The sequence below is a fragment of the Typopeltis vanoorti genome, chromosome 9 (genome assembly GCF_054136105.1).
Source record: "Typopeltis vanoorti isolate ZY-2024b chromosome 9, IOZ_Tvanoo_1.0, whole genome shotgun sequence".
Classification (NCBI taxonomy): domain Eukaryota; kingdom Metazoa; phylum Arthropoda; class Arachnida; order Uropygi; family Thelyphonidae; genus Typopeltis; species Typopeltis vanoorti.
Window position 1 is genome coordinate 102,890,427 of NC_143557.1, and position 21,448 is coordinate 102,911,874.

The 21,448-nt window shown below is 36.2% G+C and overlaps 1 protein-coding gene across 1 annotated transcript; it reads right to left on the bottom strand.

Annotated features, from left to right (window-relative positions):
• Positions 1-314: 314 nt before the first annotated feature.
• Positions 315-19,718, bottom strand: LOC150103347 (techylectin-5A-like). The gene is made up of 6 exons (XM_090397371.1): positions 19,689-19,718; positions 17,597-17,738; positions 10,563-10,723; positions 9,209-9,314; positions 7,926-8,090; positions 315-716 (listed from the first exon to the last, which is right to left on the bottom strand). Exons 2-6 carry the CDS (start codon positions 17,736-17,738, stop codon positions 421-423), a joined length of 870 nt encoding a protein of 289 aa, XP_090253497.1. The 5' UTR covers positions 19,689-19,718; the 3' UTR covers positions 315-420.
• Positions 19,719-21,448: the final 1,730 nt, after the last annotated feature.

Sequence of the window (21,448 nt, forward strand, 5' to 3'; positions counted from 1 at the left end):
AAATAATTTTTGTTTAAGAAAATGTTAGTTTCATTCGTTCACTTCTGAAAGAATTAATTTATCTCTTCTTACATGGATACAAATGTAGTCACAACACGAGATTGTATCTTTATTTTAGAGAACGATTAAGAAACGTTTGGCAAAAAAATATGATTTTTTTCTCGTTGTTTATTATTATTTTACAGTTAATGATAAAGATAAACCTTTTATGAAAAATCAGATTTTAAGTGGTTTTAAATTAGTCCACATTACATTCAAGCAATCAATTGCCTAAGGTATAATTTCATTTATGTGATGAATAAATAACAATAAAATTCACATAATATTATTTATTTCAGGAATTACTTCGCTCTTATACAAGCTAAATTGGACGTTTTGATGAATATGGGAATATACCGAGTCCAGATATTTGGTATTTGGTTAGTGGGGAATTGCTTTTTCTGGATCATGCGATAGTCTGAAATGCACTGGACGAATCTTCATCTCAGTAGTAGCAAGAGAATAGAGATGTCCTTTCCATGTGTACCAGTCTATTCCACGACGATCCCCCGTGTAATTTCCCTTCAGATAAACTCCATTCAGATTGGAATCATGACAATTGTGATAATACCACCAAGCACCTTGGTTTTCTTGAGCACAGCGCTTTGTTGCTCTGTCGTTATCTCTGTCTTTGGTAGAAAACTGACTTCCGTGATGTCGAAGAGCAAAAGAATCACCTGCGAAAGCAAAACTATAACTGCAAATGAAGCACAGAATAAAAGAAATTACAACAACAAAGTTGAAATGTAAAAGAAAAATGTAAAAGCAGCATGGTTTTAATATTATGGTTGTTATGTAAAATCCAGTCGATTGTAACTCTTGGTGATCTTGTGACCAAATACTCTCGTCTCACTTCGCGTCTTGTTTTTTCTTTCACCAATTGTAAGATCAAGTTGATAATGAAAAGATGGTTTAAGTTTGAATGCAACAACGGAAATTAATGGTTCCTCATATTTGAATGATCGTTGATTTTATTGTTGTTTCAAACGGACAGAATTAAACATTTAGTTTGAGTATAAGCAATAATAATCTATATAATGCCGACTAACTATTGACATTAACAGAAAAATATATGCTTTGAGAAATAAAACCTGTAATTCAGAATAATTATTGAACTAGATTTGTCGTTCCTACAAAAGATTCTTATGCAGCATAGGACAAACTATCGAGGAATTTGCTGAACTTCAAAAATGTAGCTTTTACTCCTAACAGCGTCCATATGCACACGCAAATATAGCCTTTGAGGATAACAATTAACAACTGTGGATGGTCCAAAAAAATCACATGGTAAGAAATACTAAGCCAAATCCTATCTGCCTCAAAGTTAAGTACAATTCAATATTACTCAAAGTTTTTATTTTTTAAACAACTATCATAGCATGCTAGTTAAACTGAGTCTAATTTTGTCTTTTCTGCAAACAACGTGAACTATGCGGAGTTACAATTCATAAATAGTTGTGAGGAATTATTCTGATGCAATCTGTTTTCAACGGTGAATAAATAATGCATATATATATATATATGTGTTTTTTTTTCCGTTTATCATAATTCTTTCATTTGAAGTCTTTTTATTTTCGAGAATTAATCCTCCACTGACGAAATTCAATAAAAAAATATGACTTCGAATTGACTTGTATTAAATTCATTATAATGGAAGGCAATATTCGCATATTATAGTGGGCATTAGGGAACGATCCTAAAAGCAACCTGGGATCGAATCCTATATAGGACTCTAAGAATCTTTTTAGCGCTTCACAATTGAAGATGAGTTAACCAGTCTCATAAGGAGGTAGAGGATTTTTCCTTCAAGAAACTGTTTTTTTATTCATTCCTATAAGCACGATAATCGGCAATTTAACATTTTCTACTTACTACTTCAGAAGTGAGTACAAACAAACCAAGCCATTAATAATAATCTCCTCAGTAAACGTCTATTTGGTTTAGCAAGGGGAAAAAAAAGCTTTTTTTTTAATATACATTCTGTTGACAAACGTATTTGAACACCTTACGTGCCATGCACATTCGTACCACATCGAAATATTCAGGGAGTATCTGCGTAAGTCTTTTAAGAAAAGGATGAATGCTCGGCATGTTTTGCACTGTATTCGATGTCACGTTCAGCTGAACAGACAGACTAACAACGTGCGATGGCAGTTGGATGTTACGTCGTCTCAGTTGTCATTCGTACATGGAAAGTGGATGCTACCAGAGCAGGAATACGCCCTGGGATGACAACGACACTCACTGACCGAGATCGATGAGCTCTGTCTCGAAATGGTCGAGCATACTTCATGTCGTCAGCAGCGAACTTGGCATCAACATGGAAAATGCTGCAGGATCATCTGTCAGCATTAGAGCTGTCCGCAGTGAGGTGAATTTCCTAGTTTGCTACGAGCTACTTTGAAAAAGGCACACATCACCTTCCCCTCAACTCCCAGCAAGGTTTGGACTCGTGTGTCAGGTTCCAGGGTTCTAGGGTTTGAAGAATCGCGCATCCAACTGTTTCCCTCTGTTGGTCTCGTTTTGATCTGGAGATAACCGTTCGTCCAGTCATCTCCAGATCAAAACATGACCATTCCAAATATCAAGTTTGGTGGAGGCTCGGTAATGGTATTAGGAGTTTCATTTGGAAGGGGCTGGTGGACGTGCACAGGGGGATGATGTGTGATGACTACATGGACATCCTAGACAACGTCATGCTTCAGAAGCTGATGAAGTACTTCAGCGGTGATGAGCCTTGCATGTTTCAGCACGACAATGTTTTATACCATACTTCACTGCGTGTCCAAGACTAGTTTCCATAAAACAACGTAGAAGTGTTGGACTGACCGACTCAGAGTCCAGACTTCAACTCCATTTAACATCTTTAGGACGATTTAGTCCGCGCGGTTAGCCGACTGGCTATGCTCTTCGCAACCATATTTCTTGGGAAGGAGTGTCCTGGGTTCGATTCTCTCTCGCTGACGTGAGGAGCTTAAGGATCTTTCTCAGATATAGCAAAGTTAGCTGGTTTTAGGGATGGACAGCAGGGATTTCTCTCCTTTTTATCGGGTTTTTCCTCCCGCAAGCAGGCAGATCGGCCCCGTGAACACAATCATCTATAAACATAGGACACACCCGGAGGTATAGGGCTAGCCACCTTATCCTCGGGATGAAGACGGCTTGGACGGGCTACGGATAGCCCCGTAACAGGACACTAGGCCTAATACGTGAAGGGAAGAAGAAGAAGAAGAAGGAGAAGAAGAAGAAGGACGAATTAGAAATCCCAATTCGGGCTAGATCACAGCGGCCGCCATCAACATCAGCAATTCAGGCCAAAGGTCGTCCCCATCACTATTATAAATGTAATTAAAACGCATTTTGACCACAACTCTGTTCTGTTCATCAGTCCTCAGGTAACGCTTAACGAAATCGAATATTAGAAATATTAAAATCTGTTATATTTCTCTTAATCATTCTGCAACTTCACAAAAAAAAGTATAGCTATAAACATAAAAAACTTGTAATCCAATCGATGAAGAACTGCTACTTTATTGGGAAGAGGAAGAATAGAAGCGGGAAGGATCATTGCAATGTCGACGTCAGTGCGACCATTGTCAATAAAATGGATAACTAAAAAAATCGATAACCAAACTCTATAACTAAAAACTGGTAAGAGATAATAAATTGGATAAGGAAATTGATAATTCTTTCATAATTTCTTCGTTTCTTTTGTGATCAAATAGGGTATACTTTGCAGTTTTTCTCATAAACTTCATTTCTGCTGTTGTTAATCTTTGTTTGTCTTTTTGTTTTATTGTCCAGATTTCGCTTCCATACATTACGACTGGTAGGGCTTTCTGTAATTTATCTTCAGAATTTGTAATTATTATTTGGTCGTCGGCAAAGAGGTGAGTATTTAAGTTTACTGTAGGAGAAAGTTTAATTCCCTCATGTAAATTTTTATTCCATTTTATTATTAATTCATTTAAGTAAATATTAAAAAGAGTTGCTGAGAGGGGACATCGAGCCATCCTTGTCCAACCCCTTGGTTTATCTCTCTCGTATATGATAGCTCGTGATTTAATCTTATTTTTATTTGATTATTTTCATATATTCTTATGATAGCTTTTAGGATATTATTTGGTAATTCTGAAGATAACTTACAGAAAGCCCTACGAGTCGTAATGTATAGAAGCGAAATCTGGACAATAAAACAAAAAGACAAACAAAGATTAACAACAGCAGAAATGAAGTTTATGAGAAAAACTGCAAAGTATACCCTATTTGATCACAAAAGAAACGAAGAAATTATTAAAGAATTAAACCAAGAACCAGTAATAGAAAAAATTAAAAAATATATAAACATAGTGAGAGAGTTAGAATGATTAGTCTTTTGCCACGGTATAACAGTGAAATGTTTAAAAGGAGGGCCATAATTGCGAATGACTTTATGCGTGGGTTATGTATGACGAGTGGTGTGGAATTTGTGGACGTGTGGAATGAGTTCGATGGGCGAAAGGATCTATATAAGATGGATGGCTTGCATTTGAATGGTTACGGTGTAAGAAGACTTGAGAAAGTGTTGCTGAATGTGGTGGATGTGCAAATTCAGGGAAACTAGATTTATTAAGGGGGGGTAGTAGATATACAGTCCTTAGGGAGGCAGTTGAATGTAAGAATGAATATAATATGATCAAGCAAATAAGGACAACAAATCAGAGTGGGATAGTTAATATAAGGCATCAAGGTAGAGTTGGGGGCTAATGGGGGTCTTGAATTCATGTACACTAATGCTAGGCGTATTAGGAACAAGAAGGAAGAATTTTTGGCCATGGTTGGCACTTCCAGACCACAGGTTATTGGTATTAGTGAAACATGGCTGACTGTAGATGATATAGCTAGTGCGATTGAATGTGATATGTATAGTGTGTTCAGGAATGACAGGGAGAATAAAATGGGGGAGGGGTATTGTTGATGATAACTGATGAGCTGCAACCAAGGAGAATAGAAGTTGAATTGCAGGATAGAGAAAAGAGCACATTTGAGGCCATTTGGTGTGACATTGTGGCTAGCAGAACTAAATATACAATTGGGTGCTGCTATAGACCAAGTGATGGAAAAGATGGTGGTGACAGTATGCACAAGCAAATAGAAGAAATGAGTGGAAGGAGGGTGATTATTATGGGAGATTTCAACTATGGTCGAATTGATTGGAGTGAGGAGAGGACACACGGGAGGAAGGAATTGGATTTTATGCGGTAATTAAGGTAGAACTACCTGCGACAGCATGTAATGGAAAATACTAGGGGTCAGAGAGTGCTTGACCTAGTAATTACATCTGAGGATTTGGCTGTAACAAATATGACCACATTGCCGCCAATCGGTGAGAGTGATCATAGGGTCTTGACTTGGGAGGTGGCTAAAGGTGTAGAATTTTCAATTAAGACAGGGTACGTGTGGAATTATCGGGCTGGAAAGTATGACAAGCTTAGGAGTTTGATTGGTTCAGTACCATGGCATGTACAACTGCAAGGACTAGAAGTCGATAGTGCATGGGAGGTAGTTAAGAAGTGTTTGCATGAAGCAATGGCTGACTGTATAACTAGAGTCCGAATAATAAATTAACTAGGGGTTAAATGGATGAATAACACCATTAAGCTTGAGCTGCAAAAAAAGAAACAACTATGGAGAGAATTTAAGGAGAAAGGTGACCGGCAGGCACACGAATGGTATAAAGCGCAGGCCAGAAGGGTAACGAGTGTGGCAAGAAAAGAAAAAAAGGATTACGAAAGAACATTGGCCATGCAGGCTAAAGAGAATCCTAAACAGATTTTTAGATATGTAGCAAGTAAAAGGAAAAATGTACATGGCAGAATGATTTTAAATAATGCCGATGGTAGGGAGGTAACTGAATCAGTTGATATAGTTGAGTTACTGAATGAGCACTTTGCAAGAATATATCATCCAGGTGGTGACATTGCAGAAACGAATGTACCAGTAGATTATACGGAAATTGTGGTGAATGAAGTGGAGGTGAGTAGTCTATTGCATAACCTCAATGTCAATACATCTGTGGGATTGGATGGTATACCAGCTCGTGTTGTACGAGAAGCAGCTAAAGAATTGACAGTACACTTGACCATTTTGTTTAATTTGAGTCTCGGATCTGGGTTAGTCCCGAGGTGGTGGAAAGAGGGGAAATAGTTCCACTGCATAAAGGTGGTTCCAAGACTGCTGTTGTAAATTACCGACCGATTAGCATATCAGGAATCATTGTCAAGGTCTTAGAGAAATTAGTCAAGAAAAGAATACAGGATTGGATAGATGAAAATGGGATATTGTATGGGGGACAACATGGTTCTGTGAAGGGTAGATCATGCCTCAGTAACTTGCTCACGTTTTATAACAGAGTGACGGCTGAACTGGATAGGGGTGATGGGTTTACAGTAATACTACTGGACCTTGCCAAGGCTTTTGATAGGATACCATATAGAACCCTAATCAGTAAACTGGAGCAGATGGGGATAGATATAGGGTTGGTGAGATGGATAGGAGGGTGGTTGAAGGAGAGATACCAGACAGTGGTTTATTCAGGAGTGGAGTCTAAAAGACGGCTTGTGACTAGTGGAGTGCCATAGGGCTCTGTTCTTGGACCACTGCTTTTCAATTTGTTCATCAATGATATAGGAAAGAATTTGAGAGGAAGTGTTCACTTGTTTGCTGATGATGCAAAGTTGGGTAGAGCAATTATGAGTGTACAGGAGATGTCAAAATTTTACAGAATGATTTGGATAGTTTGGAGGACTGGGCTAGGAAAAATGGATGTCGATTTAATGTGCCAAAGTGTAAGGTTATGCACTTTGGGATGAAAAGAATAGCAGCAGTATATCGCATTGGTGGAACTGTACTCCAGGATATTGATGAGGCCAGGGATTTGGGAGTGTTGGTGGATAGGGAATTGAAGTTTAGGGGGCACATTGCAAAAGTGACTAAAACAGCTCACCAAATCACTTGGCTTCTGAAAAATACTTTAACATGCAGAGACAAACAAGTTGTTGTTCCTCTGTATCAAGCCTTGATAAGACCCCATCTGGACTACTGTGCCCAGTTATGGGCACCAGGGTTTCTTCGTGATGGGGAGGAAGTGGAGAGGATCCAGAGACGAGTGACCAAGATGATAGCGGGTCTGTGGAATGAACCTTATGAGAATAGGTTGAAGATTTGTGGGTTGCAGAAATTGGTCGATAGGCGAAGGAGGGGTGATATGATTGAGACATTCAAATTACTGAAGGATTTCTATAAGATTGATCCAGAAGATATATTTGAAAATATGATTGGTGGTGGGAGAACTAGGGGCCATGAATGGAAGCTGGGCAAGAGCGTGGTTGACAAGGGTGTTAGAGCTAGGTTTTTTACTTGGAGAGTAGTCAGTGAGTGGAATAAGCTTCCAGAGTCTGCTGTGGGTGCTATGACCGTGAATCAGTTCAAGGCAAGATATGGTAGATACTGTGTGAATGTCGAATAGTTGTTCTTGACATGATGTTAGGGCCTCCCTCGATGAGTCTGTCGACTCCTTGGAGTTGCCTGGAACAACAATAATAATAATTAATGGATAGAACACGTTCAAAGAATGAAAACAGAAAGATTACCAAAACAAGCCTTAAAGTACAAGCCATTAAGAAAAAGAAAACCAGGACGTCCACTTAAACAATTCAACGTTGATTTTTAATGCCCGAACAGGCCATGCTAGGCCTAAATCTTTGATATTCATGATGATGATGATGATGAAATTGATAATAAAATCAAGAACGAAAATGATCGAAATGGACGATGAAATAGATAACAAATATAAAATGGAGCGTAATAAACCCTAAAAATCAAAATATTAAATCGATATCAGTTACCAGCATTTCCACTGTAGTCGCTAACACGTAGAGTGTAGTTCGATTCTTCGCCTTCAATCCAAAAGTGATCATACAAGGCGTATCGGGAGTTTCCTTCCAGATCTTCAAGATCAAATCGAATGGAATTCTCTCTGAGTTGCGAAATCACATGGATCTTATCGTTACCTGAAAAGAAAAGTCACGTGAAATGTTTAAATTTTAAGAGTATTAACATATAAATATGATTTTTGTTGTGATTGTTATTATTATTATTAACTGCAAAAAAAAAATCGTTATTCATTATTCATTACCAGAATCAGTGGTACCGTAACCCCCTATAAATCCTTATTAATAGTTTCTGTTAATGAGCGCCGAAATCAAAGTTATAATTTGTTTTCTTCTGGGGATTTTTGTAAGTTTATCTATAATATTAATTGTGATCGCCACCCATGAGAACAGAATACCCTCCTTTGTTATCAGCAATTTTCAAGAACATAGAAAAAATACTTGCTGCATGTAAATAAATAATAAAATAAGTTTTTATTTTTATATCTCAAAGCCAGCAGGTTGTATTGTTTACTTGGATGTCTTGTGGCTGGGGATGCTTCTTTTCCGGAAGATGAGTCATTTTCTAGATGAAAGATGAAATTAACAAAACACGACAACCAGCTGCACCATCTCATGTTCATTATCCTAAATACAATCAGTGTGAATTCTGCGGTTGATTTTTCTAACTTGTGTTTTTCCTGTAGAAAACTTCCAACTTACCTTTGTTAATGTTCTGGTTAAAAAGCTAAAATGTCTTCGAGGAACTAAAAAAAGTTCCTCTAGTCGGTAACGAATTAACTTACACTAGAACCTATTAATTTACTAAAGTTATTTGACCGTTGTTTGAATCCATGCCTCACTAAATAAAGGAAAATGAATTTGGAATCTATTAGAGAAATTCAAGGCAATGTTCTACACTGTAATAAAAAAATAATTACAAAAAATGACAACTACATTTTTGCTCAGCCAACAGCTTTCGTAATTTAAATTAAAGTTCCATTGACCTCTCTGCTTAGGGTAGAATATAATTTACATAAATGAATTGTGTGACTTAAACCGGAAAAATTAACAGAACAGTTGACATTGCATTGGTTTCCATTTCTGTTCCTATAAATTAAATGAAGACTTTGGTAAATGCTAATGAGTTGCCATCTTGAGGTCTAAATAGATACGAATTTAATCCAATATGCTGTTTAAATTTCATTTTAATAAAAATAACAAACAATTATGAGAAATAAATAAATTATATTTTTTACCTAACCAGAATTCCTTTTCATTATCGCCAAAACCATTCTTGTATTCTTCCCACTCTTTGTAGAAAAAGCTCACAGATCTACCAAAGTCTCCTCGTCTTTGGATAACCTGAAAATATAGAAGTTTATGTAATTCTATTGAAAACATTCGGTAGATATATTTTATAACCATTCAAACTTGGAACGCAGGAGAAACCACAAATAGCGCATGATTTAGTTTCCTGAAATACTGAACATACGACAGCTTACTCTATAGTCTCTCTGTCACGAGATATTACACTAAGTGTAAAGGCCAGGTTTTTAAAGTTACTTTCGAATATGCATAAAATTCATTTAATAAGATCAATGGATTCCAGTAGACTTGCCATTGTAATAAGATAGTTAATGTAGCAAAATGCAGACATTTCAATTTCAGTACTTTTCATTGCTAAATAATTTTAAACTAAAACAAATTAGCTAAGAATGATCCTATAACTGATTTAAAATCTGGTTCCATTTTAGTGTCAATCGTTAGGTTTCTGCTCTGAAAGCGTCAGAGTCTAGTAAGTTAAATCCAGAAACGTACCAGTTTTTTTGAACATTTTCATGAAAGTGAATACTAATGATAGTATTATCGATTCGCAACAGAACTAAATAAATAACCAATGTTACTTCTGTTTAAACACAAGCTGCCTGAAATGTCTTTTTACTTCCTTTGCTTTTTGGAGAATTTCATCAGTGATGTAGTAAACAAACTGTCATTCGAGAATATCTACATCATAGAAGAAACATTTCAAATTCAAGAAAGGTCGATTATAAGACGCTATAGAAAGAGCAATAACTTCAATAAGCATGTTTGTTTGGTTGATTCATCACAAGAATCGAACGACATTTGTCCTTTGTTTGGAAAGACGTGAGTTCGAATCCCGTCTGGTACAATACCACTAGTTATCAAGTCTCATGAAGTGGTGGTTGAATTATTCTTGAGTTATTCCTTCAATTGAACTAACCTTTAATTAACCCATGTGAAAAGCATAAGCATTGATCTATCAGCGAGACACAAAGTATTTATTATTATTTTAATGATTGGGGTTAATATCTATTGATTATTATTACAGAGCCGATTTGATAAGATTCCAAATAACTATGCATATAGCATACTTAACGTATGTCCTTCACTCTACGATAAGAAATGTACATACACTTTTCAGGGCTATTTGGTCACAAAGACTAAATTTTGCTTTGTCTTTACTAAACAAAACGAATGATTTAAATACTACCTATATAACATTATTGTTAAAACCAACAATTGAAAATTAGACACTCGAGTTCTTATAATTATCTCTATTATATATGAATTAAGGGTAATAATACTAACGGTCCATCCACCGCCATCTGTAGTCATATCACAGTATACTTCGAAGTTTTCCTTAAGTAATCGACTTCGGGGCCAAATTTTATAAATTCCACTCTTGTTGAATCCACCCTGAAGAACCTCGGCACAGTCCACTGGTCTGAAACTGCACCATTCAGAGTCCACTGTAAAGAAGTTAATTTAAATTTAAAAAAAAAAAAAAAATATATATATATATATATATATATATATATATATATATATATATATATATATAATACATAAATATTTGCAACTAAATCAATGAATTTTATAATTGTATATTTAAAAGAATAATAATAAATAAATACTTTATCATTTGTAATTCTAAATAGTAATAATAATAATAATAATAATAATAATAATAATAATAATAATAATAATGACATTCTCTCCGTCCTCCAATCAACACGGCCTTGTTCCTGTGAGGGGGACTTGTCTTCTTCAGGGATTTTGAGTGCTATGCTGGCCATAGCTACAATACCCTATATTAAAAAAAAAGAAACAAATATATTCACTGTAACACCTTAACAACAGATGTTACGAACTAATGCACAAGCAAAAATTGAGAACATAAGATTTTGCCATCAGAAAGATGAGATTGCAAAACATTTGATTAGTGCCTGAGTAAGATTGCCAAAATTGATTGCTTACATATCGCCTTGATCAAAAAGGCAAATGAATGAATCGGCATTTATGCAAAAAAAAAGATGTTTTCTTATTTCTTATAACTAGTGCACCATAAAATAGAGACATGTTCGAAAATGAAACTGAAAAATTTTCGGAGAATTCAAAATACAATCTGATCGGCCGTTGGAACACAATTGACTTGACATCACCATCATTGAACATTGGCAGGTTTGGATTATTGACATTGCTGTACCCAGTGATAAAAACATTAACAGCAAAGAACTGGAAAAAATTACTAAATATCGAAATCTGGCAATCAAAGTTGGCCGGCTGCGGCTGAAATACAGCAAAGTCATCCCTATTGTTATCCGTGCACTTGGCGCAATTTCAAAGACGCTATACAGCTATTTACAAGAACTAAACATGAACGAAATGACCACTTATGATCTACAAAATACGGCATTAGTTAGAACAGTGCATATTTTACGAAGCTACCTAACAAACTATTCTTAGATTCTTGGGTAGAATCTGAATAGCACAATATCATCAGTTAAATTGTTGCTAGAATGATTTCTTGTTTAGATTATGTTTCAATTGTGCGAATACAGCAATAATATTAATGCTAATGATAATAAGAGGAAAGAATTTACTAACGTTCTATTTATTATCAATTGCCCGTGAATGAACAGATGAAGATGTTGAAAGTAACTGGATATATATATTTGTACATTCTTAATGCGAATCACACAGTATAAAATCGTAATGAAATAAAACCATATCACCCTTGTTTCTTGTATGTAGGGGTCGCAATAACCAACGAAAGTTAATAGCTCAGCTCATGGCAGCCGAGAGAAATTTACCGACCCGTGACAAGCCTGTGATCAGGGCCCCACTGAAAAAGTGCATCGCTTTTGTTTAATAAAAAAGTCATATAAAACATTAAACATTTATTTAAAAAGGTGTACAACAAATTCAAAATTCGATATATTACATTCTATAAAAAATACAAACATTAAATAAAAAGATATTTTTTATTGCCTCATCTGTCTCGTCCACTTCCTCACTTTATGGTTAGCGAAATCTTTAGTCACCGCGTTATAACCAGTTATCATTGCCAGATCATGTTCTGTTGATAGCAAAGCTAGGCCGTTTAATCTTTCCTAGAGCATTGATGATCTACTGAATCTCTTTATTGCTGAAAGTTACTAGCTAGTGTTAGCGCTAGCCGACTTCAACAACCTTGCACGAACGCCTATTGACCTCATCATCCGCTATAACTACAGCGATCCGCGGCGAGAGAATCAGTGTCTTCCGGACAATCATGGCGAGTTAAAGACCGTAGCCGTCTGTCTAAAACAAAACGCAGTATCCTTCTCGATATGCCATTATCATTGTAGTATTATTACGAGAATTAAAACCATGCATTATAAACACAGTTATGTGACACGTCGGGGCCCAATAGTCGGGCCCTTTTCGATGCTGGGCCCGTGACGAAAGTATCGGATGTCACCCCCCCCCTTCTCGGCTGCCCTGGCTCAACTTTAATAGATGTTCTGTGCATTTAGTTCTTTGTGAAAATAATGAAAACGTTTTTTGCACTTTTGTTGGAAAGTTCTGAGCTTAATATGTCGACTAATAAGTGACGTTTTTTAAAGCTTTTTCAACGCAAGGTGAGATATTGCGTTAATATAACGGGGAAGAGCTATTCCTCCGATTATATATATATATATATATATATATATATATATATATATTTTTTTTTTTTTTTTTGATTAATAGTTCAATTTCTTTTATTGTAAATATATATTATGACTGAGTCTTGGGAGATTGATCATGAGGAATTTCACTAAAGAACAACGAACTAAAAGTAGTGCAATTTTATTTTCAAAATAACAGGTCCATTATTTTGATGCAAAGAACTTACCACCGTCATTTCCAAGTCAGAAATTGACCCTCAGCGATAATGATTCGGAAACTAATATAACGCTTAGAGGTAAAGGGTTCTGTGACGAACCTTCCACCTACTGACAGAACCACGTTCAGCTCGCAATGAAGAAAATATTGAACGAGTTAGAGCCAGTATTGAAGCAGAAACATAAACATCAACGAGAAGACGTTCTAGGAAATTAGGGTTGTCCCGAACATCCTTAAGGCAAATTTTAAGAAACGATTTAAAGATGTTTCCGTATAAAATATGGTTGATGCAAGAACAACTGAAACCCGTGGATCACCATTAGCACCGAAATTATGGGATTCAAGAATTAGCCAGAGGAAACCATGAATTTATTCAACAACTTATCATGTCTGACGAATCTCATTTCCATTTGAATGACTTGGTCAAAAAGCAGAACTGTCGTTTCTGGGGTACAGCGAATCCAAGGATAATTCATCAGCGGCAAGTGCACCATCTGGTGTGGGGTAACCTCACAGGAAGTTATCGGCCTGAACGTCTTCGAATCTGAAGACGGTGGCAATTTGACAACTACTGGTGAGAGATTTCGGGATATGATTGACACTTTTTTATGTTCTGCAGCATAAAATCGTCCTGAAATGTGGTTTCAGCAGGAAGGGGCAACTCCCCGTACAGCCAGGGCCACAACGAACCTCCTGAAGCAACTGTTCGTCGAGCGGATAATTTCAAATTTCAAGAAATTCCCAGATTAATTGGCCCCCATGTTCGCCCGACCTTACAGCCCCACGATTACTTCCTGTAGGGATATCTGAAGGAGTGTCTGTACGTGAACAAATCGCGTACACTTGAGCAGCTCAAGTAGAATATCTGTGCAGAAATTCGAGCATGAGATCCTTAAACATTAGCTACTGTTATTAACAATGCAATCGAAAGAGTCCAATTTTGCGAGGCGGTACATGGAGTCATTAGAAAGATGTCATATATATATATATAGTCGGTATAATCTGGAGGAATATGATGCTCCCGAGTCAGTGCTACTGCATTGCATGAAATGGCTGAGAGAAGGGAACTGACATAGTTTGAAAGATGCATTGTGAGATAGGATAATATGTTGCAGAGCTGTGTGTGTGTTCGGCAAATAGTTAACAATGTGAGTCATATCAGGTCAATAAGCAATGATAACATACTGAGGTGGAAGCGTATGATTTCCATTGCAAATTGTACCCGCAGTGAAGGACCCAAAATACTCACTGTTTGTCGGCTGATACGTTGAATGCAAAGTTCCGGGAATCGATTGGAAAACGAATCTGCACAAGCATAGTCACAACCGAGGCTCACAACATAGGTTTCCACGGTAGGGACGCAATATGCAATCCCCACATTACTTGATGTAACATGTAGTGTCTTGTTCAGTTTAGTAAAGAGCGTGTACAACGGGATTTGGAAGCTGGAAAAACTTTATTATGGAGCGAAGAATCACGCTACTACCAAGCATATAGACGCCTGTGTAGGATGTAAGGTGAAAGTCTCTTATAAGAGTGCTTAATGCACAACTAAGAAATTCAGAGGTGGCGGAGTGTTGGTATGGTGCTAGTCTGGCCTTGGTCTATGACTTATGGTACCGCGAGCATTGAACTCCGAGAGGTATCTTAACATTAGACAATGCAATGCAAATCACCCTGTTATAAGGCTCCTACTGTAAGTGGTGGTTTGCGAACACAAACGTCACCTCCTTTGAGTGGTCTCCAAAGAACCCTGATCTCAACCGATTGAACATCTGTAGGATCGACTGACGTCAAGTGAGATCAACAGACGTCCTTCCCATAAGAGTCCAGGACTTTGTTACATCAGTACAGATAAAATGATTCAAAAGTCCTACTGATTGCTATCCCACTTCTGGAAATCATTCCAAGAAAGATTTCTGTGTTCATTGCAGCGAAATGAAGTCGTACATCTTATTAACGTGGATACTGTGGTTGTCTGTTGCTCACACTATTTTGTTCGTGACTTCTTTCCATTACGGTGTATAGCCGAGACGAGTGACTGCTCTCCCCAGTAAATCTAGGAGGGCAAAATGTAAAATTGCCATTTTTTTTCAGTTTGGAAAAATATTTTCCTATATGCAGTGTTCATAACAACATCAGCAACAATGGTAATATTGAAATATTTTGGAATTTGCTAACTTGAAATTCAACGAATTGTAAAGTGATCAAGTTAAAAAAAGAATAGGAAGAAAAATTAACTCATCATCATAAATGTTAAAAATTTATCAGTTTATTACTGCGTTAATTTTAAAGAAATTATCAGTTACTGTTATTAAAATAATTATCGATGTAATTGACATCTTAACTGATACGAGGGTGGTCTAAAACGTTCTCAGCCTGATCATAATCGTCCTTAAGACTAATACATTTATTCCAGTAATGCTCCAGCGCCGTTATCCCGTCCCTACAGTGGTTCTCAGTAAGAACTGCAGAGTTCCCTTCCACAGCTGCAATCACCTGTTGATTCGAAAAAAAAAAAAAAAAAAAAAAATACGCTGACCAGCCAGGAAGATTTTTAGTTTTGGGAAGAGATAGAAGTCAGAAGGCGCCAAATCTAGGGAATATGATGGATGTTCCAACAAATCATAGTGCAGATCCCTTACTTTCCCACTGCCAAAACACCTTTGTCGGTCGGTGCATTGTCCTGATGTAATATGACTTTTTTCTACTTCACACCGGGTCTTTTCTCACGAATGTTTTCTTCTAGTCTGGTCAAAAGATCGGAATAATATTCTCCGGTTATTGTTTTACCCTTTTCAAGAGAATTAATAAATAAAATGCCTTTAGCATCCCAAAATACCGATGTCATGACTTTTCCTGCTGATGGAACCGACTTTGTCTTCTTTGGTGCTGAACAACCAGCTTGAGTCCACTGTTTTGATTACTGTTTCGATTCTGGCGAGTAGTAGTGAACTAAGTCTCATCCATAGTAATAACTCGAAGCACAAAATCAGTTCTATTCTTGTTTAAACTCTCCAAGCACGATTGAGAAATTTTCATGCGAGTGCATTTTTGATCTGCTGTGAGCAAGCGTGGCACCCATCTTGCGCAAAACTTTTTCATTTGCAATTCTTCATGCAAAATATATCCTACACGTCGTACTTTTGAAATGCCTATAGTCTCAGCAATTTCTCGCGCTTTGACTCGCCTGTCATCGATCCATTATATCGTGCACTTGATCAATGATTTCTGGTGTTGTTACACTTTTTTGGACATCATTCAGGTGGATCATCTTCAAGGCTGGTACGGCCACGTTTAAACTCGGCAGCGCATTTCTTAATTGTCGAAAACGAATGAGAAGAGTGCCCATAAACGTGTATTAACTTCGAATAAATTTCCTTTGGCGTTAAACCTTATTTTACAAAGCCTTTTTAACCGCACGATACTCAATTTTATCCATCTCAAAAGTGTTACCTGTATCCCACAGGCAACACCTTTGTTCAGACAGCTGTATGAAACAAACTTCTTCATGGAATGACTTGCAATTTCACATCGATGCTCACGACAGATGTTAAAACTTAGAGAAACAATCTTGCCGATAGTGTTGCTATCTATGGTCCAGGCTGAGAACGTTTCAGAACAAACTCGTCTTATTATAGGTTGACTTGACTATCTTGACTACAAGTGTTGTTTGAAATTACTGCTCAACAAAGGCTCTGAATTTTTCATTATGTCAGCAAACAGCATGGAACTATCTGGCTGTCTTGTAAGTTTTCATGAAAAATCTACGGGCCATCTCCGCATGAGCCAGAGGCTATCTCACATTAATCTGAAAACCCGTTATCAAGATTCGTTTTTGTCCTAGACGGGAGTCGAAGTCAGATCTTTTCAAACAAAGTGCATTCTCAATTCCAAGAGAGGTACGAAGGCTCACGAATTAGGATATCAAATATATATTCTTTCCTTGATTTCTGTTCAGTTTATTTTTCTATTTAAGAGTTACTTTTCGTCTCTTTGTGTGAAGAGCTAGGAATTTCAGATAGAATATAATTATAGCAGGATTTAAGTATGTAGTCTTCATTTCTTAATGTATTTTATGTAGTCTTCATTTCTTAATGTATTTTATGTATTTTTCATTCTTTAATGTTTATTAAGGCCTGTGTTTCAGTACCATACCCTCCTTTAATGTGATTATAGCACACAGGATGTTCTACGAGGGATAATTTAAGTATTCCCTTTTAAGTTCTCAAAACTTTTTCGTCGTTTCTCTTCCCTAATTTTTCGCACTTGTTCTCAGTTTCTACAGATGTTTTAAAATTTTGGAAGCATTTCTATTTCTATCATTTTTATACTTCTTAAATTATTGTATGATTTCAATATCAAATTAATCTTTAGCACAATCTAGTCTAAAAGCAACAGCGAAAATTGTTTTTATAATGAATAATTAACTTCCCTATTAAAGAAAAATAAATGGAATGCGAAATGCTAGTTACCTTTCGACAAAATATCTTTCAGTATAGAGAAACCTTCTTCGAATTTCTCTCTTGACCGAGTAGCATCACATTTAAAATCGGCTACTGCTTGGCATATAAGGAAAAGAGCCGAAATGATGAAAGTTTCTTGTTTTAAGACCATCTATGAAAAACGAGAAAGTTATATATTTATTTGTAAATAGAATTAAAATGAACTGGACATAATTGAATGCTTTAGAAATCTTTGTAATATTATTTCATCTTAAAAGATATTATTTATGCAAATGACATCTTTACACGAGAAAGTTCATTTAAGCATGGCAATTGTCGTTTGAATTGAATTTGCAAACTTTGCTACATCACCCCTGAACTTCAACTTGATATCTTCTAATCCTCCAATATCCTTAGTTTGATTAGTTTCTTTTAGCATAATCTCATGAATATAATATGACATTGGATATCTAATCACGCTTAATTTATTGCCTGGCTTTACATTTACTGACATCCATTTTCCAAATCCACAATTCTAACCTATTCAAATCATTCTGCAAGTACTACATATTCAGCCGTATTCATGATTACCGTACCTATCTTTACATCATCAACAAATAGCTGCATGTCGCCTGTCAACTCATTCTCAATGTTAGTAATATACAGACTGAATAACAGTGGACCAAGGACTGATCTTTGTGATAAACCTCTGGTTATCATACAACATGCTGATTCCCTTCCTCCATATACCACACATTGGTACCTGTTAGTCAGATATCCTCTTATCCACGCTAATATCGTATAATCCAATCACATATTCTAAAGTTTATGCAACAGTCGTTCATGCTGTATTCCCTCAAAAGCCTCAGCAAAATCCAAAAGGGTCATAATGTATCCATCCCCCCCCCGCCTTGTCTAGCTGAATAGTAACATTATGATACACTTTACTAAATTTGCTAAAACGTGATCTTCCCTTAGTAAACCCATGCTATTCATACCAAAGTATAGATTTCTGTCAATCCATTTCTGAATGCGAATCCTAAAAATTTTTCCAAGATCTTCGACACCTGTCCCGAGATATTCATTGGTCGATAGTTGGATACACCAGCCTTTATGGATACACCCTTGTGCAATGGGATTACCATACATTATTTCCACTCTTGCGAAATCTTCTCTGTTCCGAGACTCAAATTATACAGCCTGTTTAAAGCAAAGCCAGTTCAGCAGAATAGTCTTTTCGCACCCGTGCTGATATCCCATTACTCCCCATTGTTGAAGTCTTATTCACTTTGTGCAACAGCTCCAATACCTCCTTCATACACCTGTGTTTTTAGATCCAGTGAAGAGGTAGCAGTGAGTTCAATGTTGCGTACAACAGGTTAATAGCTTTTAGCAAAATGGGATCTCATGACTTGAACAACCTTTTCTGAATCTTTCATCCTCACACTATTTGCATTCAGTAGAGGTACTTTCATACCCATGCTTTCTTTTACTTGCAGCATAACGAAAGAATTCCTTGTGGACTGTCTTTAGCTTTCAGAAACACTTTCTTTTCATCTTCGGACTTAGCTTTCCATACAACAGTTATGTCTTTTCGGGCCCTGCTGCTTATCATTTTTGTAACCACATCATCCTTATGCACACAGTATTCCTTCGGCATCATCTTTTTTTATGAATCTCTTTCTTAATAAGATAAGACATCGATTTGTCTCCTACTATATTTATTCTGCGACCTCTCGCACATATTCAGATATTGCATCATTTAAGTATTTAAATGATGCAACAAATGCTTCCCATGCACTGTTGATATTCTTCCCATCTAGCAACGATACCATTCTGCTGAACCCAGCATACTCCTAGGTGGTCATAATTTCCTGCTTTCTAGTTGAACATGTAACCTTTTCTGAATGGAACGTTCATAAACGTAACCACCTCCCAAGTGGATACTGTATGTTTACTGTCACCAACCGGAGGCAGAACTGTTGCGGGTTTAACTGAAACACCCTTTAACGCTATCATCAAATGTACCACTCTTTGACATCGAGTTAATTATTACAACATTACCCGATTAAATCAATATTCATAAAGAACAGAAAAGGTCCTCAAATAAACATATACTTACCTTTAATGTAGAAGAATCACGAACTGCTTCAGAAAGAATTTTTTATAGTCATTTATAAAACGCGCAAGGGCTTATATATATATATATATATATATTGGAAGATAAAGATATAAATAAATACGTACTTCCTGTGTACGTCGTATTTCCTTCCAGGAAATATGAGTTACTTTCTTCCGTGTTGATAATTATTCTTGTCTATTCATTGCAGTATGTTTTGAAAGCAATTGCAATGCTAGGCTATTTGGTATATTTCTATTTGATAAGTCAACAACGTATTATTCCGAAAGTAAATATATTGTCTGATCACGTTGTAAAAATGATGGACTCATTACGTCTTTCTTTCAGTAAAATTTATCTGATGCCTGAGAGAAGTTTGCTATCATATTTACGAGTTATGAGAAGGAATATTGTCATGTTTATATTAAATGAAGCTTCGAATACAACCTATGTAGGGTGATGCTTGACTTCTATGTTACAACCTTTACATGCTAACTGAAATTGTACACTTATGTTCACGTTATGTTCAGAAAGTTATGTTCTGTGACGAACATTTACATACGTTGGCATTGTGAAATTCTGATTTAGGGAAGTCACTAATGCACCAGGATTGATTAAAGAAGCAGTTTTACAGCACTCGCCTATAATTTTATATAATATTAGATGTTATTTATTATTATTATATTTTTGAAGGTTTTTCTACATCCGACTTCAGACATACGCCGGTCATTTTTAATTTCAGGTTGGATGCTGCAGTTATGCTTTACGTAAACACTCACTGACGCCTAAGAAGCCAGCTTATGATAAAAATCCACCGGAAGAAGATCAGCTCAGAAGTATGACCCATTTCAAGTTTTCATGTAATTAATATTGTTATTACGAAGGTGCAGTATTCAAGAATATATGAGTAACCGAATCATTTTGGGGATGCAATGTATAACCCTGTATGAATATGATTTCTTTTTTACCGTTTATTTATTTATTTTTTTGCCCTTCGTTCTTCTGTTTTTGATTCACTTCCAGATGAGGTTTTGCTGTGTTTAGTCCAATAGGTTGTTTTTATATAATGCTGCCAATATTTTAGACAGTGTGGCAAACTGAGAAATACTTGAACATACTCACCATGAATAGAGTTAATGCAATTTGAGTTTAAATCCGTTTATGACAAGCATTTCTTTAATACACTCATTTCTCCTTATGAAACATCAACCAATCTATTCGAGTGAAATGCTTGCTCGATGACCTCTAGGACGTTATTCTGTTCTAGTCTGTGGTATAGTGGGGTCAAAAGCAAAATGTGCGCAAGCGGTCAAAGAAAGCTCAGCACGAATCGAGGTATGTGGTCATAATATTTTCACTCAGTAAATATTTTTATTGATGATTTATCTTCAATAAATATCATCACTAAATCATCATTAAAATCAACATCATGATATAATCATGAATAAATACTATTAATACTTGATAAATTCAATAAACTAAAAACAAACATATATTACTATGAGGATGCCTTAGTGTAAAAGGAATACAACTGGCTTCATATTTTTAAAATAAAAGGTAGTTGTTTCTTTTCCTTGTACTTGTTGATTCCAATAAACAAAAACATGACCCAGTCATCGCCAGTTTATTCATTCCAGCCTCATATAAGAGAAATAAAATACAAGAACAGATATCGGATTTGAAAGATGGGGAGAAGTGTGAATATTAAAAAATAAATATAAACTTAATAAACTAGGAAGTGAGAGTGAGTGAGTGAGTGAGAG

Coding starts and splice junctions, on each gene's coding strand:
- LOC150103347 (XM_090397371.1), bottom strand. CDS start 17,738: ATGGTCTTAAAACAAGAAACTTTCATCATTTCGGCTCTTTTCCTTATA. Junction 8,091..9,208: donor TGAAAAGGAATTCTGGTTAG/GTAAAAAATATA, acceptor TTTTCTTTTCAG/GTAACGATAAGATCCATGTG. Junction 717..7,925: donor CGACTACAGTGGAAATGCTG/GTAACTGATATC, acceptor TTGCTTTCGCAG/GTGATTCTTTTGCTCTTCGA.